This window comes from Condylura cristata, unplaced genomic scaffold (assembly GCF_000260355.1).
Source record: "Condylura cristata isolate star-nosed mole 26May11 unplaced genomic scaffold, ConCri1.0 scaffold00021, whole genome shotgun sequence".
Classification (NCBI taxonomy): Eukaryota; Metazoa; Chordata; class Mammalia; order Eulipotyphla; family Talpidae; genus Condylura; species Condylura cristata.
The window spans coordinates 17,039,213-17,059,613 of record NW_004567122.1 but is presented as its reverse complement, the minus strand read 5'-3'; the positions used below and the strand labels follow the sequence as shown (position 1 = coordinate 17,059,613).

At 32.1% G+C, this 20,401-nt stretch overlaps 1 protein-coding gene across 2 annotated transcripts in view; it reads right to left on the bottom strand.

Annotated features, from left to right (window-relative positions):
- Positions 1-1,356: 1,356 nt before the first annotated feature.
- Positions 1,357-20,401, bottom strand: part of SNX2 (sorting nexin 2) — a 46,538-nt gene continuing 27,493 nt past the window's right edge. Inside the window, exons 7-16 of one of the 2 annotated variants that reach the window (XM_012728002.1) lie at positions 19,239-19,317; positions 12,989-13,064; positions 11,957-12,070; positions 11,608-11,701; positions 10,021-10,226; positions 4,559-4,702; positions 4,106-4,117; positions 3,214-3,294; positions 3,043-3,114; positions 1,696-1,857 (exon numbers count right to left, since the gene is read on the bottom strand). In XM_012728002.1, the coding sequence (XP_012583456.1) occupies positions 1,807-1,857; positions 3,043-3,114; positions 3,214-3,294; positions 4,106-4,117; positions 4,559-4,702; positions 10,021-10,226; positions 11,608-11,701; positions 11,957-12,070; positions 12,989-13,064; positions 19,239-19,317 (929 nt within the window). In that variant the 3' untranslated portion in view covers positions 1,696-1,806. Of the gene's footprint in view, positions 1,858-3,042; positions 3,115-3,213; positions 3,295-4,105; positions 4,118-4,558; positions 4,703-10,020; positions 10,227-11,607; positions 11,702-11,956; positions 12,071-12,988; positions 13,065-19,238; positions 19,318-20,401 lie in introns of both variants that reach the window. The other variant, XM_004686660.2, reaches the window with a different exon arrangement.

The following is a 20,401-nucleotide window of genomic DNA, read 5'->3' as shown; positions in this document are numbered from 1 at the left end:
AACAGGTTTCGTTTATTTTTAAAAAGGGTTTCTAAGGGAAATAATCTCTGGAATGAATTTTGGGTTTACTGCTCTCTTCATCTTGATCAAGACTAAAGACTAGTTAATTTTATTAGGAAGTACTAAGTGAATGTACCAGGGCAGAATGGAGGCCTTTGGTTTGGATAACTACATTATCACCCTGTGTGTAAATGATACCTCTAGAAATAATGTAACCACGAGTACAGTTCTCAGACGTTGTAATAGTGAAACTAATCCTGGTAAGCCTATATTTGGTCAATATTAACTGGACAAGTAGGTATGTATTATTATACATTACTCTCATACATATTTAAGTTATCTTCAATAGAAGAAACAATGACAAACTACTTCTGTTTCAGTTCCTTCTTAAGAGAGCAAACTATTAGTTTGCATTTTCAAATCAGCCATCTATATTATTAATCACTTATGTGCCAGTTACTTTTCTAGGTTCTCAAGAGAGTAAATATGAGTACTTACAGCAGATATGAAATGAAAATACATAGGAACAAACATACTCTGAAGTACACTAATATATGAATTGCTCCAGTAAATGCAGAGAACACTCAATTATACATACCATAACTTACTCCTCTGCCAGGGAGATGTATTTCTTAAACCTTGGAAGAGGGAATACTTTAAGAATAAAGAATACGTTTTGAAAAAGGAAAATAATTCTGATGACAATCACCATTTAAACTTTCATCTACAACAGTCACCTAGAGAAGATATAGAAAAGGTAAGCTGGTTGCCAAAAGATACATTTCATTTTATTTTGAATTTTCTTTGTGCTATCTACCCTTATTTATTCATCCAATCCTGGTATATTATGGCATAATTGGTTCTTCAATTATGACCACACATGACTCACTTCTAGCTGAATATGAAAACAATAAAGAAATTAGTTTGGAGTATGCAAGGTTTTGGATTCTGAAGATAATAACTGAAGGACAAAAATCATGGGACTTGTAACAGAAACATGAATACATTTTTTCTAATTCTACTGACGTAATGGAGATGCATAGTAGATGTATAATAGGACGTAAAATAGAGATGGACAAAATTAACCAAAGACAGTTTTCTTTCCTTTACCCAAGACTGGATTAGTATCCAGAGTGGAGTAAAGAAATAAATGTTCTTTGGTTTATAATGAGTTCATTAAGAAAACACATTTCATGTAGTCATTTAATAATGAAAGTTAGGCTTTTTCTAGCAGTTAAAAAATATTAATGGCTCATGACATTATCTACATACATTTAGAAGAGAAGATTTCTTCTTATTAAAAATGCTCCTAAGAGTCCTCATGTTTACATACCCAAATAATTTGTTACTAATAACTTCACAAGGAATATCATTTTATTATTGTAATCACAAAATCATAATTTCTGTACAGGAATGTTTAAGTGAGCGTTAATCAATGCATTGATAATTCACTTCATAAAGAGGGTGAACACACTACAGAACAATTTGTAAAGAAAAAATATTGTAAAATTTTCTGGCCTTACAGTGCACTTTTTAGTGCAAGTATTTAAGACACAATAGTGTTCAATTCAGCAAAGTATTGCAGAATGTCATGCCACAGTCCACTTAATTCAAAGAGGGTCAGGACATGCAGCTTGTAATAAAATGTCAGAGCGTATATATCTATCTATCTATATATATATAAAAAACCACATGTAATTCATAAAATATATAGTGGTTTATTTAGATGATTTTAAGTGATTTCACTGTGGAGTTCAGCATAACTGGAGCAAACTTTCAAGGTCTTCTTAACACAAAATCTTCTTGCTAGGCAATGGCTTTGGCTTCAGGTAAGAATGCCTCCCAGTATTTTATCAGCTGTGGATGATAATAAAAATAAAAGATATTCTTACCACCATTCTGTTAATTTTTATATGTATGTATCCTGTATAGCATTAAAAAATTTATGCAAATAGCAAATATTAGTTAACTTTTATTGAAGTCTATACATTACTCTTAACTGAAATATATTTAAATGTATAATTAAAAATAATTACACCTATATAATTTCAGTTTTTAATGTAAACCATGTAATTTGAAAAACACTTAAAAACAGATATTTTAAGTAAAATTTTATACAGAAACATGGTTAATATGAGCCAAATATTAGATGACCTCAAAATAAACTATAACGAATTGTTTCAATATAAAGTAATCTCCTAAATCAAAGGATATGCACATTTTACTAACTACTAGTCAAAAAGAATGACTTGGGGAGAAAAAAGAAAAACTACTGTACAAGGTAAATAGACTGGGAAGAATGAGCTGCCAGTCTCTCCTGGGTAGCCCAAAACAACAGTTCTGAAGTCTCTAGCAGTTACATTCAAAACAATTTCTTTAAAAGCAAGTTTATATGCACTATTAATTTTCACATTACAAAACACTGACTTTATGTAGTTAGCGTTCAAAATCAAAGCTAAATATCAATCAAAATATAACCTGTTTTAGAACACAGGTTTCTAGAACCACATATTTTAGAATTAGAGGAATAAATTTTATTCAGGACTCAAACTTATAAATATACAGGAAATAATTGCTGTCTTTGTCTTAGGGACTTTTATGTCATGTAGCTTTAAAACCTTTGTTCTTCTCTAGTTAAGGAAACAATGGCCACTGTCCATACAATCACCACCAACTCCACACAAAGTAAGACAAATATCAAACACTACAAAAATAACTTTAAAAAAGAAAGGTGTTTTTTTTTTTTTTTCTATCTGTTAGGAATGCATACAGGTCTGATCAATGTAGAAACAAACCTAAGAAGATAGCAAAAGAAAAATACCAAGATGTTTCTCATAGCCTAAAGTTGGGAAAAGTACCTAGTGTTCAGGAATATTTCCAATTACTCAACTCTATTTTTCCTTTGCTGTCACTGATTTTTCTCTATCCCATTTCTTATTCCTAAGTTTAAAAAAGCTAATTTCATTGATTGCCTTTAAAGTTAAAAAGTGTAACAAAAAAAAATTTCAGAAGAAGCTTGTAAATTGTAAAAATTCATCTTACCTGTTGTTGTGTCTGTACTAATGATTCTAAGTACTTGATAATAACAGTTTTAAAATCTTTCACTCGTTCTTTCTGTTAAAGAAAAAAAAGTACAAAACCAAATTTGAGTTCACCACAAAGTCACAGCAAAATGTGACCATGTTAAGGAAAGTGTAAAATTACCATACTTGCCTCAAATCTTCCCACTTCTTTCCGAATTGTTTTAGAGATCTGTTCAAAATCCCTTTCTCCTTGTTGTACTTTTGCCTCCCACTAATAAAATCAAACAAAAATGCAAACGATTTTATTCTTACCTGGAAGGTATCAAGATAACTCATTTAACATGCATGAAAATCCTGTGAAAGCTCAATATTGACAAAGTCCAACTTAGCATCATTCAAACTTCTAACTTCCTAGTTATAGAAATACCTATTAGCTTAATTTTCATTTATACTTGTCAGATACACTTAAAATTATAATATGGTATTTAATGTGTTACAGTCTCTATATCTTCACTAAATGTAACTTAGATGAAGATTTTTTTAATATAATAGTTTATTTTTACATCATTTTGTACATTTTTTTTCATCTCCATTGTAATCCCCATGGGTTTCCCATCAGATGAAGATACTTTGAGTAAAGAAATTCTCTATCAAATCATTTAGCAATGTTAAGATTATAATCTTTTCTTTTTAAAATTATTAATCATTTCAAATTCCATCAAAGATATTCAGCTAAAAATACTCAACTAATTTCAAGAATGTGTACATCAAAATTTGTATGCCCATGGAAATACTTAAAGTAGGAAAATTATAAGGCGAACATTTGAAAAAACATTTTTATAATGGTAAAATGTCCAGATTAAAAAAAATAGAGGTATGGGATTATGGTCTGCTAAGACCTATCAATAACCAAGTTCAACATAGAAACAACACAACAGTATGATTAGTGATAATGGAATAGCTAAAACAAAATAAAGACCTAAGCAATGAAATGGTATTTTCCCACTATGTAACCAAAACACTGGTACATACTCTTCAAAGAGCAGGTACATTTACTGGTAGTAATATAAAGGTTGTCCTACCTCTTCAATTTCCTTATTGAAGCATGGCAAAGAAAGTGTATAAATTATAATAAACTTATACCAATTTACTAAAATACCATATATAATATGTATATATGGGGGATAGTCACCTGGACAGCTAAATATGGGACAAGTCTACCTCCAAAACTATTTTTAGACACAAAATAAGTAATCTGAAATCGAATTAACCACCTCAAAAGATATGTGTAATTATTAAAGGTCAACTTAAAATCTTTTCCTTGTATGCATCTTTATCCATTCCATAATCATGTAGAAGAAAGGGTTCTGGAGATTCTAATGATGGTAAAAATGTTAATTCTAAACATTTCATAAAATTATGGAAACATAGCTAAGTACTGAATGATTCAGAAAAAAATTTATGAAAAATTATGCATATATGAATGACTCATGCAAAAATCTGAGTAAAGAGATAAAGCATTCTGTATTAATCACCTCTCTTATTTCATTTTTAGCTTGCTGTATTTTATCTGGTTTGTTAGCAACCATCATTTTTGCCTCAGTTTCACGTTTTTTGAGCAAAGTAATTTGAGCATCTTCCCATTTCTGCCAGCACTTCATTCGATGGTCAAACACACCCTATAAGTGAATGATACAATGCTATTAAGTCAGAGTTAACTCTATGAAATACTTTCCTAATACCAGAGTTGCTGTAATACTAAAAGCAATAAAACTAAGTACTCAAATGTTATTTAATATAATGAACATATTAACATCCCTGATATAAAAAAGCCTAAATCTCCACATTTAAAAATCAAAAAACAAAAAGACCTCTGTGATTAAATAAACATAAGAACTCAAAATCAAGAAAAAAACTATATACATTTCATAGGGTTTTAAATATGGTTTAAGTAAGAACTCTAACAATTTTACACATTTTAAAAATACTAATAGTAAAACACTGATATTAAATCTACAGTTGATCGTCTATGAAATAATATAAAAAATAAATGTAAATTTAGGTATGTCAGAAATTGAAAAATGAACATGGGGCAAAAACCCTATTAAGTAAATAGGAAGTAAAGTTAAGTAAAAGTGTGGCTAAAGAGATCAGTAACAGCAAATTAGAAAAAAGTAAAACAACTAAATAATTAAAGTATAATAAAATGCTAAAAAAAAAGAGACTGTCCTGTACATGATGAAAACAGAAAACAAATATATATGTATACATACATGCATGCGTATATAGTGTGTAGAACTATGTGAAGAAATAGATAAAAAGACCATAACTGAAAAAGCCTACTACTTCATTCAATGGTTCTGGCAGAGAAAGACCAAATGACTGGAAGAAATGAAGTAACGATGACAGACAATATTAGACTTCTCATTAAAAAAAAAAAAAAAACATAGGATGAAAGAATTCATAACTTGATATTAGGGATATAGTCATATTTTCATATTTACTGATTGAACAGATGGCACTATCATTAATAAATTGGACAACCACAAAGTACTGTATTAGAATTATTTTAATTTCTTCCAAATACAGAATTTTCTGGATCAAAAAGCAGTACATTACTATATGTTTTTATAGAAACTAATAGAGTTTATTTTTTAAAAGTATGTTTTGGAACAAATCGAATTTTGGTTCTAATCTTTGCTTTGTCACTGTATGATCTTAGATGAATTTAACTGGTATAAACGGACAGCTCTCTCACATATTAAAGGGGGAAATGAGATCTGCACTGCAAATTGGAAAAAGCTTGTAGTACAGTGGCTTAACATAGTGGATGCTTCATAAGTGGGCATTCTTACCAATTACTTCTAAATAACATCCATATATAATTGATTAACTCTAGATTTCTATGTTAATATTACAAAGTTAATCATAATTGGACTGTATTTGTACCGTTCAGCTTATATCAAACATATGAGCAATAATATTAAAAACTCCCATCAACCAAAAACCAAAAAATTTTTTATCAAAGAGATCTTAAATACTGCACATATTTTAAATTAATCAGGATAACAGACATCCTTGGTAAATCAAGACATCCTTTCTGTCAGTATTTAAGTCTAATTCACTAGATTTAATTTTTCATCTTATAATCTCTCTTGTTATATTAGTAGGTAAACCTACTATCCCCTTTATCTGCTGCCCTGATTTCATGTGAGCATATTTTCTTTAAAACATTCCTTATTAGGGCCCTCCCTGGTGGCGCAGCGGGTTAAAGCACAGCACTGAGAATCTAAGACGGCTTCCGCATGAGTTCGACTCCCGCCTGCCCCAGAGGTGACCACATGGCGTGGCAGACCTCTCCTGACCCGCCCCCTGCTCCCCTCAGCAGTATACTTCGTCGATCTGCCTGTTCTGCTCCCCACTCTGTCTCTGGTGAAGCCTCTCACCCTCCGCATCTCTGGCCTGTACCCCAGTTCTGTATGCATAAATAAATAAATCTTTAAAAAAAAAAATTCCTTATTAGGCATTGTTTTGCTTCAAATTAATTTTGGCTAAAGTCACATCTAACACAAGTAGAAAAACAGTCATTATTATTTTAAGTAAGCGTTGCCTGTACCTCACCCCCTACATAAATATATGTACAAAACTAAAAGTTTCTAAAACGTTAGGCCTCATCTTTCTTTAGGGGAATGGTAATATCAATCCTTACTTACAAATTTTTCTATCAATAACAAATAGATTATTTAAAATATCTTAACACATTACTGTATTGCATAATATATACTAGCTGGTTTTTTCAGGGATAAAACTAAATAAATCTAAACTAATTTGATTCTGCCAATTTACTGTCACCTCCTACTATTCCAGAATCATCATAGGTTTACTAAGGAATGATGAAGACAAGAGTATTAAAATCAGGTTATTTCAATAAAAAAATTAATTTTAATTCTAGTCTAAGAATTAACATGTTTTTTATTATAATTCCACAAGAATAGAAAACAAAAGAAGAACAGGACATCACTGCTCTTCTATAATTTTCTTTCTATGTGTAGAAGCTAATCCACTATAGAACAACCAGCCTCTTCTGGATATAGGCCTTATTTTAGCCTGTATCTTTCTTTCCTTTTTTTTTTTAATTTAATTTTATTTATTTATGCATACAAGAATGGGAATACAGGTTTGGGGATGAGAGGGTTCACCAAAGACAGAACAAGACAGATCTATTAAAATACACTGCTGAGAGTTCAGCAGGAAAGACAGTTAAGAGGTCAGCAGTGCCATAAAGGTCACCTCTGGCTGGAGGGGCCGGGGGACAGGATGGCTGGTGATAGCTTGATAGCACTGATACTTAACTTCTACATTTCCATGGAGTCCCCAAACTTCCCTCTTTCTTTAGGGCAGGGCCCCTATTTCTTATGCTGTTCTCCATTGTTCTCCATTGGCACTATACTCTAATTCTCAAAGTACTCCTAGTTTCAAAATTATCAACAGGAAAGGCTTTTCAGTACATATAAAACAAAGAACTAGTAAGTGTTAAACAGAGATTAGAAAAAAATGAGTTAAACAACGGGGCAAAGGTCTTCAATGGGTCACAGAAGAAAATAATGGAAACAACTTATTTGTGAAAATACTTAATTTTTACACTAACTAAAGAAATTAAGATTTACAAAAATGCCTTGATCACTATGGAGGAGGAGGAGAACATGCATGTTTCATGGGAGCATAAAGGAGGATAACCTTTTTGAACTATTAATATTTGTTGAAATTTAAAATTCATTTGGGAAAACAACTCAACTCTTCTATGTCTGAAGAGTTACTGATATAGTTGATATTTAACAGTGGACTGATGAAATAATTCAAGGTTATACCAATACGGTATGAAGTAGAATACTACATGATTATTCAAATGAATGTTAACATATCAACACCTGTGAATATGGGGACAGCTTTAAAGTGGAGTGGGAGAAAAAGAGTAAACAAAAAACTGTATATACAGTGTACTCATTCATGACGGAAAGAAAGAATCAAGGAAGAGAGACAGTGCCAGAATGAAATCAACTTCATATACAAGTGTAACAAGTGCACTTGACTGAGGGAAGACAGACTAAAAGTCTTAGGTTGAAAAGACATGCAATTTCTGGGGCTATTAGAATTATTTTTCCAACAAACAAAACAGTAACAACCAAAAAAATTATGTTACACTGCTCCTAATTCCTTGGTTCCTTTGTGCAGCTTACTTGTGCTTGGTAGAAAATCAATCTGAAAGAGCTTAATTTAACTCAAGGTATAACTTGACCATAGCTCTATAACTATCTTCTACTATATCACTAATTGTATTTTCCAACATGTGTTCATACATGTAAAAAGATACTAAGTGAAAAAGGATTCCTGTTCACATCAATTTGGAAGCCTTTGATTAAAAAGTTAAAATGCTTCATTTTATTTTTTAACTCTTAGATGGTACTGAGCTTTTTTTTACATGCTGTCTGTGCCCATAAGACAGGGATATTGCATACATTATCTCCCAAACTCAGCTGACTGTGCTATAATATAGCCTTTGGTGCCACTATTCTGTAGAAAATATTCTGGGAAAGACAGATATAACTGTGAATCAGAGAATATATAAAATCAAAGCAATAAGATTTAGGTAACTGAGGAAAGTTGTTTTTGAGGGACTGGCATCCATTACACAATCGGCCATAGTGCCAAGGAGTCTTCTCCTAGGCTGGTTCTTCTCAGAATGGTCCCTGTCTCATGAATGCTGCCCAGCTCTGCTTTTTGAACTCACAGCTATTTGGAGGTGCTAGCATGTCTTTGTGCTATACTAGTGGGAGCGCAGAAGTGGGGTGAAAATATGTGGAAGATAAATAGGAACCACTATGTGTAAACTATATTTCTATTTATCATAAGTAGCTTCTATGTAATTAAGATTATTCTGACAGCTGCCACCTATATCAACATCTTTAAATAACTTAAAAGGAATATTAATCACCACGGATACAAAGAGTAACACCTGAAAGTAACACAAACAAACTGACCATTTTATGAACCCTAAGAAAGTGCCATTCTGAAGTACTAAGAATTCTCTTGTCTTAACTGGAACTACTAGCTTGAGAACATCAATAAATATGCACTGTATCCGTGTTGATTGTTGTTGATTGTTAACTGGATCACTGACTTCTGCTGAAAAATCTTCGCAAAACAAAACAAGGAACACGGTGTCATTAACTTTGTAGATATCTGAATTCAAAGGATAAGGTATATTCCCAGTTCCCTCCATCCATGATAAAATTATTCTCCACAACTCTAAGTAACTCACAAGCATAGTATGGTCTTAAAGTTACTTCTGAAATGTGACAGACAAACTAATGCTCAGTTCAGATTAGTTGTCTGAATATTGGACATATCTGTACAAGACTAATTTTCATTAGTTAATTGTTTTATAGTCCTAACTAAAGACAGTTTATTTTTGAACATTATCACTGTATAACACAAATTGCTATTTAACCTTGTCCTATCTCATCTTTAAATGGATGGTGACTACACATTTCAGTATATTCACAGAATGTTTATTCAAAGTCCAAATCCATGTTAAAATCACCATTAAATATATTCAGGCAGCTGTCAGTTCTGGTTTTGTCCTGATTCCTGTCACGGCTTTACTTAATGCTAACAGTCTAGTGGGTAGTTTCAGTTTGTGCTAGAATGAGCAAATAAATGCTATCAGTTAGCTGCAAACTCGTTTATGTAAATATGTTTTGGTATGATCTTTGGCTTTCCTTAAAATTCTTAAAAGCACCAATCCTATCTATTGTGCTATCCAAATCATAGGGGAAGAAAATATTAATCTATGAATAATCACGTTGAAGACATTTTATTTATGTGCTATAATAGTATGGAATTTACAGTTAAACATATGCCTAATAGGAAACCAAATTCTTCTTGTAAGCAAACCACTGAAATAAGAATTTAAGGAAGATTGCGAAATACGGCTTACTTTCACTGCAGCAATAAGACGAATGTAGTCACTAAGCAGTTCTGAAAACATATAAAAGTCAGCGAAAGCTTGTTCTTGATGTAACTGGTCTATCTTCTCCTCAACCTCTGCAAGCTGAGACAAAGCTCTAGATAAAGCAGTATGGTCCTCTGAGTTCCCTAACATGGCAGCACTTTTAGCAAAGGCAGCTGTGTTGGCTGAAAGTTCTGAAATAAAAAAGTATTCACTTTTAGTGTTCACTAGTAAAGTTCTAACATACTGCATTGATTTTCTATCTTCTCTCTAAATTTTATCTGTTCATAAATTGCTCAAATAGTATTTTAAAATCATTAACATAAAGCCAGTGATTAAAATTAACATAAACAGTGATTAAAATAAAACACCTTGGGTGTAAAAGTCAACTGCTTAGAGCTCTACTGAAAAGTAAGAAGAACCAGGGCCTCTATTCCCAAGGAAAGAACTATATTTAATTTAAAATAATTATATGCCTCCACTCTTGCCCCAAAAGTACTCACTCTTTCTGTCCCTAAAAAAACTTAAAAAAAAAAAAAATTTAGCATTTGGGAACACTTAAAAATGACTTACACTACATTCTTTGACTTTTAAATATTTAGTTACCATTGAAAATAATGTCTACTTTTTAATGAGTATACTATTTAGCCAATAGGAGAAAAGCAAGGGAAATTATACACATAGTTTACTTTTCCTTTATTTTGCAACAACAGTGTTTACTAAATATTAAGAATGTTTAAAAGTATTTTTGTATGCCATCATTTCTGATAGTTCAAATGAGGAAAAACAGTATTTTTAGGCAGGGTATTGTCAATGACTAAGGATTTCATTGCCTGTAAACTGTTCTATTGAGCTAAAAATTTCTCTTTTCTCTAAAAGAACCTTAAAGCTGTTTCTTAAAAGATACAATACAAATGCAAATGCTGTTATAGGCTATTTTTAATAAATGTGTTAGATTTCTATAATTATTTTTTAAAAAGGTGTTGTTAAAGGCATATTCTAAATTACTTATTGAGGTTTTAAGAAAGCCAGTATGAAATGCCTTGAATTCTTTAAAAAAAAAAAAACAAAAAACAAAACTGTCACCATGGAATTAAAAAAATTATGACTAATTTTTCTACGAATCTTTAACGGAAAAAAAAAAAAAAACCTTCAGATTTTAAATACTTTGGTTCAAAGACAAAGAAAACATTTCAGAATTTTCCAGGAAATATTTAAACAAGTATTTTAAAGGAATTTCAAATATCAATTTTTAATATCATATTTTTTTAATTCTAGTCAGTTACTAGACTAGTAAGACATCTTCATTCATTCCATTGGATATATGTTTAACAGAGTTAAGAGAACAGCTTTGATCCAAAATTTAAAAATGCTTTTATGGACCTGAAACGTTTCTACTTCTAAATCCGTATTAAAGTAATAAAAATATATAAAATAACAAAGTTTAAAAAGAAACTATCCTCAAACTATTGTTTTCAGTCTTAGAATATCTTCAGAATACTGACTTTCAATAAAATGTGAACAAAATATTCGAATCGACACACAATGTCAAACACATAAACAAGGCAAACAAACCTTTTCTATGACAGACCAAGGCTTCAACACTGGCATGAAGTTTCCTAAGTTGCTGATCCAGATTTTCAAATTGCTGTTGCTTTTCTTCAAACCACTGAGAAAAAAAAATGAAAAATGGAGCTAATTTAGCCAGAAAAAGCCATTGTAAATTAGGTTACCAATAGCAAACTACATTCCTTGTTTTAAAGCAACAAATTAACCATGTATAACCATGGTGGTCAACTGATGTGGCAGGGAACTGAACTCAATAAGCAAATTAATATCCTATTTTCTACTTGTACAGCTTTAAAATGCAATTGTTGGGCTCATTAATTCATCTCATTATTCAAGTCGAAAAATCAGCTCTTACTGCATCCGATTCATTCATCTTGATTGTCATTTTGTTGACAGCGTCGGCAGCCTTGTTCACCATCCTCAATATTCCTGCTCCACTCAGAGCCTGTGTGTTAACTGCTCTAGGCAGCTGGAATTGAATGACAAATAAGGGCAAACAAACCGGTTAAAAGCCTGGAGATTTAACAGGGCACAAAAGGGTCTGCCCTCCCCACCAAGGGAAAAAAAAAAAGAATAAGAAGAAAAGAAAAAGGAAAGGAAAAAAGGAGGTTGTATTTTCCTCACTCTCATACATTTCAATAGTGAAATCTAATTTCTCAAATACACTACTTGTACATTCTCAAAGGAAAACTTAAAAAATAGACTTTCCATTTGCTTTTCTTCTGCATGTTTACATTTAGATGGAACAACACACTCTTTGTCAAAATATATTAAGAAATTGCCAGGCACCTAAAACACTGGCCACCTGTTTGCTAGCAGAAATAAGCTGCTTGTAAGGGAAGAGAAGCTTGAGAAAAAATTTCCCTTATACTCACTTAGGTATGTTATTTGAGATTTTTGTCATCTAGAATTCAAGCAAATATAAAAAATCTCTAACAAATAGAATTTTAAACTCTTAAGAACCTAAAATATGCCAAACATCAAATATAAAGAGCAGTATGGTTAAATTTAAGCTCTTTCATAGTCACAAATTTGCATTTCAAAACCTTAAATGTTAGAATGCAGACACACAAACTTTCAACTATCTCTATAAAAAGGTCTAAATAAACTTAATTTCAACTTGCCTAAGCAACAACTTAGAGATTTTAGAATTATACTATATGTTGTTCTTTTTAAAACCAGTTTAAAGTCTGCAAACATCCTATACTTATCAATGCAAAGAGGATATTTTGTTGGTAATTTAATCAACGAATTAATTATAGCACCAAGCAGAAAAGAAATCGCGGCTTATTCCATCTATTGACCTAGTTATTTACTGACAATTACATACAAATTATTCACTAACATAAATGAGGACTTTTCAAAAAATTTAAAGTAGACATAATACCTCTGAACTTTCCAAGAACTGCCTTAAATCAGGATCCTGTAGCAAAGTTGGATGCTTTACTGTTCTTTGAAGATACCTAGGTTTAAGATTAAAATTGCTCTTTTATTAATCAATATCTAACTTTAACTATTATTTTAACAAAAGAATAATAGTAAAAAGGTATCCTTAGTAAAAAGTAAAAACGTATCCTCAGTCTACCTCCTTTCTATGTAGAATCTTAGAGCAAATTAATGATTAAAAAGCTTTTTGTTCACCTTTTGAAAACTCACGACCAGACAAAAGAAATGAGGGTGCACACAAGAGAGAGAGGAGGGACTAAGCAACCTGCCAACTTCACACTGCAAGCATTAAGAGCTGTGTCAGGAGTCAGAAGACTTTACTACTGGGTGGAGTCAACACATTCCCCTTTACTACATATGTTGGAGTCAATTATTTTTATCACTGCACTGCTATTTCCAAACTGAAAAACAGCCTAGCAATTTTTTCCTTTTTAGTAGATTTAAATTATGGAATCAGCTTTTCCTTTTATTTCAATATTTCAATTTTTAATAGTTAGTATGTTTGATAAATATCTTCCTTATATGACAGCACATAAAATAAAACAAAAAAAGAAACATCATTATTAAATCATTTAACCCAATTGTAGTTATTTCCCTTTACTATATAACCCCATCATTCAGAATAAATTATCATTCCTTCATACAAAGAAGACAGGTCCAACTATTTTGATGATTACTGATTACTAATACCATTTTTATAATTGCTAATTTTCCTCAGATTAATGAGCATATGCAGTGATATACCAAATATAATACGTTATATCTCACAATTAGTATACCTGTAATCTATTCCTACAGAATAAATGCAGACACTATGTTCTTATATTTTTTACAAGATTATAAAATATAACTGAAAGTTTCTGAAAAGTGGTAATATTCTCTAAAAGGATAAGAAGCAAACTAGTAACATAATACAAATAACTGTGTAGTTAACTGATAAGGTGACAAATGCTGTGGGGAAAAGTAAAGAGTAGAGGAAAACAATAAAAACCAATATTATATTGCTGCTTAATGTTAACATTTGTATATTTAAATAAAACATATAACATATTAAAATTCCTTTTAATTCACTAGTCCACATAAGCTACTGTAACAGAAATAAAGTGTGTGTTACCAACAAAACAATCTACACTACCTGTATTTCCTGCTTTATTATCTAGCTAAAAATTAGATGCAGTAAGAATAGTAATCCTCTAAGTTTATGAAATGTTATTCTTTCTTCAAAGGAGTCTTAAAATTTTTAACTCACAAGTTCCCCAGTTCTAGCAGGTAAGTTAATTCATTGTTTAGACTACATACTGCTCCAGTTTACAAAAGTTGTGTATTTCCATGCATTAACAATGGTAAGCAGCAAGCACTCAGCCATATGTAAATGAGCAAGCAGGGAGAAAAATCAAACATCTAGTACCCAATCTTTAAGAAAGATTTTAATATCTCAAACCAAAAGGACATATTTAATACTACTTTTATTCTACAAGAGCTTCCCAAAGTGTGTTAGCAGAATACTAGACTCATGCAATATTCCATGAAAAGATTGGCCCTACAATCAAGAAAGCTGGAAAAGTATTATACAAATATTTGTTTAAATGGATATTTGATAATAACCATAAACATATGAAGTACTTAAAGAAGTTCTGCAGATGGTAAATTTGGTTTTGACCAGGCTTAACTGTTAAATTTTCTATCAATAAAACTCAACTGATTATACAGATTTTCTTTTTTTCATCCTAACACAATTACATGTAGTGTTGTATCAACTGCAATATTTTTACCTCACAGTAAGTATACTTTTACTCTATTTCTGTTTACAAAAGAGTAGCAATCTGAATAATCAATTTTGGGGAATGACAGACTAGAAAAAAAGTAAAATTTTTTCTCTTTTTAAGGGTTATATGGAAATAGACAGCAACTAGACATACTAAGCTCATATGATGTTAAAATTAAGAGTAGAAACTTTAAATGGACTGTAACTTAATTAATATTTGTAATAGATACCGATTCAGAATTAAGGTCAGAAAGGATTACAGATATCAAAGAAGGATACAGAACAACAACAAAAAAATGTAGGACGTGAAAAGCCATGCAAGGACGGTCAGAAACACTGAAGGAAGAAAGAAGTGGAAGATGCGATGGAACTGTCAAAAAGTGAAGAAGTATCACGCTCAACAAGAGGGTCATCAACAAGAGATCGTCAGTGATTGTTCCTGGGATCTACCTGCAGGATAAATTTAGAAGACTCAGGCTTTACAGTTCCGTATAACTTAACAAAAATGAAATAAAGTAAAGCAGTTTATATAAAATACTTCAAAGAAACAAAGTTAAACCAACAGGTTAGGATGTAGCACTGCAAGCTAGCCACAGCCACTTCACCATGAGTTCGAAACCCAGGCCTGGAGGTGACCCACATGGCGCAGCAGACCTCTCTTGTCTCGCGCCAGCTACTCCTCTCAGCAGTGTACTTTGTCAATCTGCCTGTTCTGCTCTCCACTCTCTCACTGTCCCTACACCTCTGGCCTATACTCTAGTTCTAAATCATAAATAAATAAATCTGAAAAAGAAAAAATGTCTTGCTTGAAATTCAAGCACATGCAAAAAAGGAGAAAAGGTTGGGTTTTTGATGACATTCATTTGTTGATTTAACAAATATTTATGGTGTGTTAATAAAATATCAGGTACTGTTATGGGTGCTCAGAATTTATCAGTGAGCAAGAGAATAAGATCCCTTCCTTACTAGAGCTTGTATTTTAGTAAGATAAGATAGAAAACAAACTAGTAACATAATACAAATAATTATGCAGTTAACTGATAAGGTGACAAATGCTGTGGACAAAGTAAAGAGTAGAGGAAGTGGGCTGAAATGAAGAAAGTGTGGGTCGTGGTGTATCAGAATAAGCTTCACTAAAAAGGTAACATTTGAACACTTGAACTTCAAATAAGTATTCAAAAGAGGCAAAGGAGTTAGTCATGGAGATGCCTAGTAGCAAAGTTTTTTAAGGCAGTGAGAATGGCCAATGAAACAACCTTGAGTGGGGAAGATGCCTGGGATCTTTGAGAAACAGGGAAAAAAAAAGTCAGTGCGGCCTACAGCAGAGCTATCAGGACAGGAGAACAAACGGGTGCAACAGTGAGCAATGCACCTCACAGAAGGTTGTAGGGAATTATAAGGACTAGCTTCGTTGAGTGAAACCAAAGAAAAGTTGGATATAATCTGCTGTTCTAATTTAAGTTTTAAAGGAGATTCTGACTGCCTATTAAATAAAAAGTATAGGGCCCTCCTTGGCAGCGCAATGAGTTAAAGCACAGCATTATGAAGCTAGCAACCACTGCAGCATGAGTTCAATCCCCGAACAGGGAGGTGACCCACATGGTGTGGTAGACTTCTGTTTCGCCACTGCTCCCCTCAGCAGTGTACTTTGTCAATCTGCCTGTCCTGCTCCCTACACTCTCTGGCGAACCTTCTCACCACCCCTGCATCTCTGGCCTGTACCCCAGTTCTATATACATATATAAATTTTTTTAAAAAGTATAGATGCAAGTATGAAAATTAGGAGACCAGTTGGGAAGCAATATAGTTAATTCAAACTTTCTGATATGAAAGAATGGACTAGTTGGTCTACATAACTCCTTAGGCCTTGTTTAGGTGTTTACAATGAACACAATCCTAACTGATCTACATAATATTTTACAGTTAAAGAATGAACTTAAATTCAAGGTCATTCAGATAAATGTGTAGCATATAGTGGGATGCACACGTCAAAAGAATAGGTACTGTAAATCCCTACCACAGTATTACCTACTCTCTTTCTCAGTTTGTAACTGCAGAAATGTGTCCTTATTCTCTCCAGAAAAACCATACAAGCATCCTAGGGCTACTTTTAATTAGAAGTAGTTTCTGCTAACTTTAAATGTGGCACAGGGTGCTGGGTTCTCAACCACTCCCTTCCTCTTCCTATATTTAAGTATCAGACATTTATTCTTTCATCTAAGATAGTCATCTGAATTCTTTAATTTGAACAAATAATAGGTAGATAAGTAGCATAGTATCCTACAAACAGTGTCCTTGACCCACCAGACTCAAGTGGGCTGGGTATCCCTCAAGTGTGTTTGTGCTAGTCTTTAAATTTTAGAAAATACCACAGAAAAATCACTATATAAAAATCATTCTAGTTCCTTTGTTTTTATTCCATTAGGCCTGTATTTTCTATAGTCATCTTTCAAATGCAAAATGAACTTTGTCCTTGTGTTATATAGTTCCTTTTATTCCCACTATTGCAAATTCCACTAATGTAGCATTAACCAATAATATTTATTGTAAAGAAATAGTCTTTATACATGCATGAGGTTAAGTTTCAGCGTACCTTAAAATGCTCCTTGCTTCTCAATGTTTTACTGCATGGAGCTATGGTAAGTACTATGCAATGCATTCAAGTTAGAAGAACGGGGAAAGTAGAATCAAATTATATGTTCTCGGTACAATAAATCTTCATTAAGGTCCTTATCAAGCATGCCATCTGAAATATTTCAAATTTACTCATAGAAAAATAGGACTTGAAAGGTCTCTCAAAGGGTCATGGTCACACTTTCAGAAAGGACTAAGCTAAACGAAGAAAGAGCATTATCTACCTTTACTCTTAAAAATATTCAGTGTATGACCTCCTTCATGGCAGAATCAAATCTAATGACTAACCTAAACTTCTCTTGATGCAGTTTAAATCTGTTTCTTGAGTAACTGCTGATTATTACCAACATAGTCTCATCTTTTAAGTTTTTTCAATACAAGATTATAATTGCAGATTCTCTAGCTTTCTTATAGCAAACTGTTTAAAGCTGACTTTATTGTGGCATTTACTTAAAACTAAAACAACCTATTACTAAAACTATAAAATAAGTTGCCTTAAAAACAGTTTCAAAAATCATTTGTACCCTGGACGTACACAACTACTTTCTAAAATCTGTCCTACCAATTGGGGCTCACAGATTTTAAGCCAAAAATGAAAACAAAAGCAATAAATGCAAATTAAATTAAGCTCACAAAATAACAAAAACCCTATAAAATTCTAATGAGACTGGGTAACTTAGCTTCTAAAAGGTGGGCTTTCAAGTAGCTTCAATTTTATTTTCTCACATTTTCAGAATAACAAGGAAGGAATAAATGTTAAGATTCTGACAGTGAATTCCTTCCATGCCTTCTTCCTTTTAGTCTGACAACAAAGACAAGTTTTCAAAGCTATATGTCAAGTACTCTAAAGGCTGTGGAGCATTTATATTAGCCTTTAAATGCACAGTAAACTCAAAGAATGACTAATACTCTTGTACAATCAAGTCAAAGTCAATTACACAAAATTAAAGGAGGGAGCACAAAACTAATTTTGCACTGAATGTAATACTACTCTCACGAAATAATAATTCAAAAGGATAATTAGTGTAGGTAAGTTATAGCCAATCATAATACAATACACGACTATGGGTATACTGCCCAAGAAGTAGCCAAAGACTTAAATTATCTCTTTCCCCTCACATTCTGAAGTTTCATGTTTTCTTTTTTATAAGCTTGGCAGGTTCTTGCTTCTCTAGCTAACCTGACTATAGTAATAATTCTATCTCCAATAATTCTATCTCCAACTAACTCAATTTTCACATGATACAAAAAATAACTGCTATTCTATTAGCCAGACTGTTAAAAGAGTAGTAATAAAAACAAAATAAGTACCCAGTATTACGCTGGTAAGTACCCAGCATTATGTTGGTAAAAGGAAACAATAAACTTAATAAAAGTTTAAGTGGTACTTAAAAAAAAAAAAAAATCACCATTAAAATATAGTTCAGAGGGCCCTCCCTGGTGGCGCAGCGGGTTAAAGCACAGCACTAAGAAGCTAAAGCCACTTCCACATGGGTTTGATTCCCGCCTGCCCCGGAGGTGACCACATGGAGTGGCAGACCTCTCCTGACCCGCCCGCTGCTCCCCTCAGCAGTGTACTTCGTCGATCTGCCTGTTCTGCTCCCCGCTCTGTCTCTGGTGAATTCTCTCACCCTCCGCATCTCTACCCTGTACCCCAGTTCTGTACAAATAAATAAATAAATCTTTAAAATATATATATATATATATAGTTCAGAAATATAATTGAGATTAGACTTGTGAATTAAAGACTGAAGTAAAAACACGAATAATAAGGCACAACAGTCAGACTAACCTTTCAAGAGCTGCTCTACGTTTTTCTACAAATTCAGTGGATGATGAATCTTCTTTACCCACTTTGACCTTGGTCATGCCTTTGAAACAAATGCACAATAGTCTTGGTATTACTAAGAAACAGTCTTTTATAGTCATTTCTGTATAATTTACAAATATATTTTAAATTTGAACTTTGCAGAAGAGCTCTTAGATTTACTTATTTCATATATTTGAAATTAAATTAAAATCCATAATTAACATTTTTAATTTAAGTTTTTATAACACCAGAGAAATAAAGCAGAGGTTGAGCTATATTTACAGTTTTCTGATCTATAACTATTTCTGTACTTAATCTGTGTATATTATACTCTTATTTATATTAAAGTATGCTTGCATTCCAACATGCATAACAGAATTTCAAATTAGTAAATTTCAGCTCAGTATTTCCAGTTTCTTATAAATAATAACTATGCTCTTTTCAATAAGGGACTAGGAAAAAAACTAAATGCAATCCATAAATTTGCTAAATGTTCCTGCTTGAGATTCTAAGAACGTGTTCTGGCTTATTTTTTATTTTTGGTTTTACAACAGCTGAAATAACAAAGTCTTTCACTGAAACATTTAGAACTCTTTATCATGCTAGTAATTTCTACATTGGCGATTTCAATTTTACAACTAATATAGAATGCAGATTTTCTTTTTATTTATTCTTTTCCTTTCAAAAACGGACTGTAGAAACAAAATAGGGACACACACTACAGCACGGATGAGCCTTGAAAGTCTTACAGTACATGAAAGAAACTTATCAAAAGGACCACATATTATGATGGCTTTTCTACAAGTGCCCAGAAAGAAAAATTAATAATTAACTAGAGCTGGAAGAGGCACATTAAAGGATGGTAGTTAAGGAGAAATAAAAATGTTCTAAAACTGTGATATATGCACAATTTTAAATAAACTAAAAACATTTTAAATGGATAAACTGTGGCATATAAATTATCTCAAAGAAGTCATTACAAACGGATAATATAAAATCAAGTCGGTACATTGGATAAATATATATCATTCATTAATATTTTCTTTAATAAGAGTTCTCTGAAATGTAACATTTGAAAAAGAAAAGTACTGACCTTGAATGAAATACTAAATGTGGGATGTGCATTTATTATTTCACATATTCTG